Source organism: Pterocles gutturalis, unplaced genomic scaffold (genome assembly GCF_000699245.1).
Source record: "Pterocles gutturalis isolate BGI_N339 unplaced genomic scaffold, ASM69924v1 scaffold35180, whole genome shotgun sequence".
In the NCBI taxonomy this organism is placed as follows: domain Eukaryota; kingdom Metazoa; phylum Chordata; class Aves; order Pterocliformes; family Pteroclidae; genus Pterocles; species Pterocles gutturalis.
The window spans coordinates 9,703-17,647 of record NW_010144504.1 but is presented as its reverse complement, the minus strand read 5'-3'; the positions used below and the strand labels follow the sequence as shown (position 1 = coordinate 17,647).

Genomic DNA, 7,945 nt, shown 5'->3' with positions numbered 1-7,945 from the left:
GCTGGCCTTTCCTAGGATGGCACCCAGGGACCGAGCAGGGTGCATGCATCCACGCAGACACTGCTGGCTCTGGTCTCAGCATCACCTTACTGGGTTGGCAGAGCAGATCTGCAAGTGGCGAGGAGGACTGGGTTGGCAGAGCAGATCTGCAAGTGGCGAGAAGGTAGGTATGTACGTGCGTGTCCGTGCACATGCGTTACGCAGCCAGGTGCTGCCGGGCTGCCATACCAGCACAGTTTCCTCCGTGCTCTTTTCCCTGTGGGGCTGCTGTTGTCCTGTTCTCTGCGTCAGGCAGCGGCGGCTGTGCACGGGGGGATTTCACTTGGGAGTAGGACTTGCCCTGGCAGGCTGCTGTTGCACAGCCGGTAGCCAGCTAGGGATGCAGAGCCACCAGATGTGGCTGGAGGAAATCCCCCCGCCTTGCAGCACTGCTGGTAAGATCCACCCCCATGCTGTGTGTGTCCCTGTGTTGAGGGGTGCAGGTGCATCCCCTTGCCATTGTGCCTGCTGGCCCCTCTGCTCTCCAGGCTCTCTCCTCCCTGCTTGGCAAAGCTGGCGGCCGCGGTGCGGGGTGGGACGGGACGGCGTTGCAGGAAGTTACAGCTGCGAAACAGCCGCCTCCGGAGAGGAGCCTCTTCCTGGGACAAGGATGGAAGAAGGTGGCTGAGCAGCATCGGGTTCTCTCCTCCGGCATCTCAGCGTCTGGGAGCAGGAGCACAGGGAGCCGTGGGCTCAGCCTCCTTGGGAAGGAGTCCTGCTGGAGGTAACCCCTCTGCTCTCGGCGCGGCTGTAGCCATCCCCTTGCTCAGCGGCAGCCCCGCCATTGCCCTGGGCTCCAGGTCCCCGCACCGCCAGGGTCTCTGCTGCAGTGTCTGGAGGGAAGCAGGGAGGTGGGAGGTAACCAGAGAGTGAGGGTGTGTGGGCCAGGCGTGCACAGGGGTCCCTGAAGGGGGTCCGCAGCAGGCGGACGGCGTGGGCCCCTCTGCTTGGCGGCGTGCCACGAGCGGCAGAGGGTGCCGGGAAAGGGCTGGGAGCTGGGCATGAGACACATCGGGATTCACTTGCTGCAAAAGGCCAGGACACCCAGGTTCAAGGTCAGCTCTGCTGCCCAACCCCTGCCTCAGTTTCTCAGGATGTTGGGAGCTGTGGAAACAACCTGTGCTCCTGAAGGATCATCCTGCTGAGCCAGGGAGGGAGCTTGCATCAGCACCGGCACAGCCGGTTGTGCCAGACCGTGTTGTTTTGGGGCAGGTAAGGCTGAGCAGGGCACTGCTGCACCACATCCCTGGGTAACAGAGCTGCTGACCTGTCCTGAAGCCACCACGCATGTGGATATGGGATCACCTTTATTTTCTGCTTTTCCTAAGCCCCTCCCTGCTGCCTCCTCTCTCCCAGACCCAGTTCCTGCATTTACAGGATTTCCTAGCAGTTTGGGGAGAGCAATTGGTTTGTTCTAATCCAAATCCCTGAAATGCCAAGCCCTCAAGCCTTGGATAGCAGGAAGGCTGCTCACTCCTCAACATTTTTGTTCTCTCAGTTATGGTAGTTGTTACAGCCAAGTCTAGGGCAGTGGCTTTTGGCTGCTGACAAGCTGCAACGCTGGGAAGGGCCAGGCACCCAGCCTGCCTCATGGGCTGTCCCCTCTCTTTCAGGCAGAGGATGTCGCAAGCCATGCAATGCCAGAGCTGCCTGTCCTGGGGCAGCTGGACGCAGCTGCGTCGATCCCTGCTAGGGAGCAGAAGGATCCAGAATATACATCTGTGTGCTGCTTCAGTGCCAGGTGAGCTGTGGGACTGTGACCCTGAACCTCTTCTGCGCCCAGGGAAGCCCTGTCCCTGGTGGACATCCCTCCCCAGCTGCACTGTGGAGCTTGTGCAGTCCATGAGTTGCCCCAGCAGGACACGAAGCCAGTGAGCTCTGCTGGGCTGGAGAGGCCATCCCTGACCATGTGTGTTCTTCTTCCCCCCCAGGCGCTGCAGGCAGCTCTTTCCTCAGGAAGAACCTTTGCGCAAGCGGCATCTCCCTCTCCAGGTACAGTGCCACGCAGCTGGGGCCTGGCCCATTCTGCCCTGTGGCTGTTTGCCATGGGACCTGGGTGGCTGAGCTGGCTGCCTTGGGACCATCAGGGCTTTGTGGGCAGACACGCTGCTTTGCCTCCACCTGGAGAACAACCCAGACCCAACTCCCTGCCTGCTCAGAATTCAGCCCAGCTTCTCTGCCTCGCCATGGGTTTGCTGGGGATGCGCAGTGCGTGGCTTGCTGACCTGCCTTCAATTCCCAGCTGTGCCCTTGCCCTGGCCCTGGGCTGTCCCTTGGTGTGGGGGAAGGAAGGGGTGAGCTGGCCCTACTCAGCACTTCTCACGGTCCTCACCTGTGATCTGCCCACTCTGCCCCAGGCAGGGCTTGGAGCTGCTGGCCCCTGCCCTCTTTGTGACACTTCTCCTCTCGCAGGGGCTGTGTTCGCTACCAGGGAGGGTCCCAGGAGCACTCTGTCCAGCCCAGCTCTTCTCGCCACAGCCTGTCTCAGCTGAGGAACGTGGCCTCTTCTGGTAAGGATGGAGGGTCCTACACAGCAGGTTGGGGGCAGCTGCTGTCCTGGGCAATGTGAGTGTTAGCAAGCACTGGGTTCTGTCCGCTCCAGCCACCTCACTGCAGTGGCTTGGGGCAGGCAAATTCCCCAGTCCCCTGCCAGTGAGAAGCCCTTGTCTTCTGAAGTACCTTCCTCTTCCTAGATGCCATCAAGAAACACCAGAAGAGCCTGTCTGCGTGGTTCAGCCACCAGCCCAATGAAGAGAGGCAGTTTGGCCCTTCCTTCTCGCTGGACGCAGTCCACGTGGATCCAGTGATCCGGGAGAGCTCCCTGGAGCAGATCCTGAAGCCCTTGCCTGACCTAACCATCCAGAACCAGCTCCAGCAGCCCTGCAGCCAGGTTATCAGTCTCCAGAACCTTTTTGATGTGGATGCCTGTGGGCGGGAAGTGAAGAACGTGGTGCTGTATGGCACTGTGGGCACAGGGAAAAGCACCCTCATCAAGAAGATGGTGGTGGACTGGTGCCATGGTCGCCTACCCCACTTCGAGCTGGTCATTCCCTTCTCCTGCGAGGACCTGTCGCATAGTCATGCCCCCATCTCCCTGCGGCGCCTCATAACCAAGAAGTACCAGCACCTCCGGGACGTGGTGCCGATGCTGGGTGCTTCCAACCTCAAGGTGCTTTTCATCCTCAATGGCCTGGAGCGCCTCAACTTGGACTTCCGTCTGGCTGGCACGGAGCTGTGCTGTGACCTCAATGAGCCTGTGCCTCCCTCTGCCATTGTGGTCAACCTGCTGCGAAAATACCTCCTGCCAGAGGTCAGTGTCTCCCTCCAGTTCCTTCACGCTGGAGAAAGGCGGGGGCGAGCCCTGGGGCACCGCAGGCATGGCCACTGTGCTAACTGCTTGTAGTCCAGCTTGGCTGTGAGCAAACAGGCAGCCTCCGTTCCTGGAGGGACTCACCAAGGTGGCCTCCTGTCACTCTTACTGGTTTGTCTCTGTGGGATCTTTGGGGAGGCCTGGTAAGGCAAAGAAGGCAGTCTGCTGGGCTGTGGTCTTTCAGACTTGATATATGTCTAGCAGGGGATGGGAAAAGCTCTTCTGTCTCTTCTGCCTGGGCCAGATTTGGACCAATGTTCTTTGGGCAGCAGCTTCTTGAACCCCAGCCCCTGGAGGGTGTGATCCTTGTGCACCTATACGTGGGTCACGCACTTGGGACCCTGCTGAGCTTATATCAAAGCCATAGAGGGAGCACCTCCAAACTCACCCAGATCTCTGCTTCCAGGCCAGCATCATCGTCACCACACGACCATCTGCGGTGCGCCGGATCCCTGGCAAGTATGTGGGTCGCTACGCCGAGATCTGCGGCTTCTCCGACACCAACCTGCAGAAGCTGTACTTCCAGTTGCGTCTCAGCCAGCCTGGCTGCAGTGGAGAGAACAGTGTGGAGAGCAGCTCAGGAGAGCAGGAAAACCTGGTGGAGATGTTGTCAAGGAACTTGGAGCGCCACAACCAAATAGCCGCCGCCTGCTTCTTGCCCTCTTACTGCTGGCTGGGGTGCACCACGCTGCACTTCCTCTACTTCAGCAGGGCCGTGCCTCCCAGCCAGACCCTGACTGGCATCTACACCAGCTTCCTGAGGCTCAACTTCAGTGGGGAGGTGCTGGACAGCACTGACCCCACCAACATCTCCATGATGAAGTACGTGGCCAAGATGGTGGGCAAGCTGGCCTATGAAGGGGTGATGTCCCGCAAGACCTGCTTCTCAGAGGATGACCTGCAGCAGTGCTTTGAGGTGGAGATGAAGACTGAAAGTGAGCTTAACCTCCTGGAGGTCTTCCGCAGTGACGTCTTCCGCTTCTTCCTCACTCCGTGTGTGCAGCCAGGCAAAGAGCACACCTTTGTCTTCACCATCCCTGCTATGCAAGAGTACCTGGCAGCCCTGTATGTGGTGCTGGGTGAGAAGAAGACCCTGGTACAGAGAGTGGGGAAGGAGCTGTCAGAGGTTGTTGGGAAGGTGAGTGAAGAGGTCACTGTCGTTCTGAGTATCATCTCCAAGGTGCTGCCCTTGCGCTTCCTGCCCGTGCTCTTCAACCTGCTCAAAATCTTCCCTCGCTACTTCTCCCGGCTGAGCGGTAAGGACCGGGATGCTATTGCCCACACCATGGCAGAGGAGCTGTTCAAAGAGGAGGACTACTACAACGATGATGTCTTGGACCAGATCAATTCCAGCATCCTGGGTGTGGAGGGTCCCATGCGCCACCCTGATGAGGCCCCTGATGATGAGGTCTTTGAGCTGTTCCCCATCTTCATGGGTGGGATACTGTCCCGCCGTAACCGTGCCATACTGGAGCAGCTGGGCTGCTCCATCAAGAACCTGGCAGCCTTTGAGATCGCCAAGGCCATGAAGAAGACAGTTATCAGGAACAGCCGCAAGGGGCTGCCCCCCTCTGAGCTGATGGACTACCTCTTCTTCCTGCATGAGTTCCAGAATGAGCGCTTCACAGCTGAGGCCATCCGCTCCCTGCGGACCGTCAACCTCTCATCCGTCAAGATGACACCTCTCAAGTGCTCTGTCCTGGCATCTGTCATGGGCACCACATGTCATGAAGTGGAGGAGCTGAACCTGACCTCCTGCAACCTTGACACAAGTAGCTTGAGGCTCCTCTTCCCTGTCCTGCTGCGATGCAAAGCTCTCCAGTGAGTACCACCTTCTTCTGCCCTTGGGCAGTGCTCAAGAATTGGGCTTTTCCTCACCTCTGCCCATCACAGGGATACACTAGGAGCTTGAGCGTGGCAGAGGCGGGGAAGGGCGTGCACGCCCTTGTGTATCTTCAGCTCGGACCTAGGGGACTACAGCTTCCAACACGCAACACTCCTCGAGCAGCCTTGCTAGGGCACCGCACGCTGGGGTTTGCAGTCCCACCACACCCTCCCATAGGACTCTTTTTGTAGCTCTCTGCAGCTGGTAGCACGGGCTGGGCTGCCTCAGCTCTCTCCCATTCCTTGACCCCCTCCTTCCCCCTTCCCCGGAGCCACCCAGCATCCCTGTGTAGCTCTGCTACTGCTAACTCTGGGCAGGAGATACGCAGCCCAAGGCTGGGAATCTGGGCTGCGCAAAGGGCTGGGTTCCCTTCCAGTCCATTTGTGAAACTGCACTTTTCCTTCTGCCCAGGGGGTGGCGAGCCATGCTCAGCAGAGATGCACTCGGCTGTGCAGCAGGGCTGTGCAGCATTTCCTTCCTCCAGATGCTTAGGAGAGCTTGGTGGGTTCCCGATCCCTCCTCAGACCTTCTCCCACCCCCTGCAGACCCTGCACCCCCTTCCGCTCCCTTGCTGCTGCTGGCACTGGCTCTGCTGGCTGATGCTACCCAAGCTCTGGTGCAGTTTCCGTCTGCTCCCTTTTGGAGACGAAGCCTTGCGTGGCATTGTCTGGGGAGCCCAGGTAGGATGGTGGTGGGCAGGGCCAGGGAAAAGGGAGACAGCAGGATTGACAGTCCCACAGGTAACAGCCATTTTGGTCCTTCCGCCTTTCCCCCCATGTCTCGCTCTGCATCAGTCTGCAGCTCAACAGCCTGGGCTCTGACGCCTGCAAGGAAATCCGTGACCTGCTCCTGCATGACAAGTGTGTGGTGAGCAGCCTTCGGTGAGTACTGCTTCTGTCCTTGCATGAAACTGTCTCTGCCGCTCACCATGTGCCCTGGCCCTGGGTCCCTGCCCAGCCTCAGCGTTTACCTGAGCTCCTGTGTCCACAGGCTGGCCAATAACCCCATGGGCGAGCAAGGGGCACAATACCTGGCCGAGGCGCTGGCAGGCAACCGCTCGCTGACCCATTTGTCCCTGCTGCACACCGCACTGGGGGACCGGGGTGCCGAAGTCATTGCCCAGCACCTGGCCAAGAACCAGCACCTCCAGGAGCTCAACCTGGGCTACAACTCCCTGACGGACACAGCTGCCCTGCACGTGGTGGAGGTGGCCAAAAGGCACGCGACACTGGACAAAGTGCAGTGAGTTCCTCTGCCCCATCTCTTCCTTCTTGCAGGCAATGTCTCTGACCCTGAGGCAGTGAGCGCAGAGCCCCTGTCTGCCTCTGTGTCCTCCCACCCAGCTCTCACAATGTCTGCCACTCCTTTTCTTTCAACCTGCAGTCTGTACTTTAATGACATCAGTGAGGACGGCAAGCGGGCACTTGACAGCCTGCGCATGGACCGGGACGGCGTCAGGGCACTGGTCTTCCTTACAGCAGGCACCGATGTCTCTGACTACTGGTCCAATATTCTGAACGTGGTGCAGAAGAACCTGCCTTTCTGGGACCGCGAGCGGGTTCGGCAGCACCTTGCCCTCCTCCTGCAGGACCTGGAGAGCAGCCGCAGACAGACTGCCAGTCCCTGGAGGAAAGCCAAGTTCCTGCGAGTCGAGAGCGAGGTCAAGAAGATGTTGGGGAAACTGCAGCATGGGACCCTCTAACCTGCTGTCCATCCACCCAGCCAGGAAGGGAGCAGTGCTGCTGGGGAGGGAACAGTGGAGTGTGCCCAGCAGCACATCCCCTGCACCCTTGTCTGCATGGAGATGCCTACTGGTTGGGTGCTACCAAGGCTGTCAAAGGTGCTGCGTATGTGGGGCTCAGCCCTCATCTGCGGGCAAGTGAAGTGTGGGAGAACTGTACAGAGACCAAGCCAGGAGCAAATGGGACCCATCAGGCTTGCTTGTGAAACCTTTGGTAGCATTAAAGTGCACCGCTCTGTTTCCACTGAAGCACACTAGTGCCAAGACTGTCTCCTCTCCGGGCCCTTCCTGGGGTAGGAATGCGGAGGTGCTGGTGCAGCCATCCCTCCAGCTGTTGGAGTGGAGGGCTCTGGCCGTTCCCCATCTCACAGGGCTGGGATGGGGCAGCCGTCTTCTGCTCCCGCCCATGCTGAACCAGCTGATCTTCCCCACTGCGGGCTGCACTTGCGGCTAGCTGTAAGCTGAGACACCAGCATCTGCTCCCCAACTGGGTGTCCCAGAGTGCTGGTCCCTGCTGCCAGCTCTGCTGGGTGAGGGCTGGCAGTGCCCCGGGGCTGGGAGGGCAGGGGAGACATCGAGGCTGTTTAACCATTAAACCTGGGGCGTCTTGGAAGAGGGGGGGCCACGTACTTCCCTGCCCCTTCACCCTGTACCTTGCTCCCTCTCGCATTCCCTGCAGCCATGAAGCAAACAAAAGGTATGTGCCAGGGCAGCGGGGCTTCGTCCTGCGGAGACCCTTCCCCACACGCATGTCTCCAGGCCCTGCTTCTGCTCAGAGCAAGGCGATGTCAGAGGCCAGGCAGGCCATGGAAAGGAGCTAGAGGCATCCAGAAAAATGCAGATGGACGTTGTGGGGCCACTTGGCAGGAATCCCCTCTCCTTGGGTTTGGGGGTCCTTGTGCTGGAAGAG

At 59.4% G+C, this 7,945-nt stretch overlaps 1 protein-coding gene across 1 annotated transcript; it reads left to right on the top strand.

Annotated features, from left to right (window-relative positions):
* Positions 1-1,659: 1,659 nt before the first annotated feature.
* NLRX1 (NLR family member X1) lies at positions 1,660-7,002 on the top strand. The gene is made up of 8 exons (XM_010085118.1): positions 1,660-1,780; positions 1,971-2,031; positions 2,452-2,549; positions 2,733-3,349; positions 3,816-5,230; positions 6,089-6,175; positions 6,285-6,536; positions 6,678-7,002. Exons 1-8 carry the CDS (start codon positions 1,660-1,662, stop codon positions 6,994-6,996), a joined length of 2,970 nt encoding a protein of 989 aa, XP_010083420.1. The 3' UTR covers positions 6,997-7,002.
* Positions 7,003-7,945: the final 943 nt, after the last annotated feature.

Coding starts and splice junctions, on each gene's coding strand:
- NLRX1 (XM_010085118.1), top strand. CDS start 1,660: ATGTCGCAAGCCATGCAATGCCAGAGCTGCCTGTCCTGGGGCAGCTGG. Junction 5,231..6,088: donor CTGCGATGCAAAGCTCTCCA/GTGAGTACCACC, acceptor GCTCTGCATCAG/TCTGCAGCTCAACAGCCTGG. Junction 6,537..6,677: donor GCGACACTGGACAAAGTGCA/GTGAGTTCCTCT, acceptor TTCAACCTGCAG/TCTGTACTTTAATGACATCA.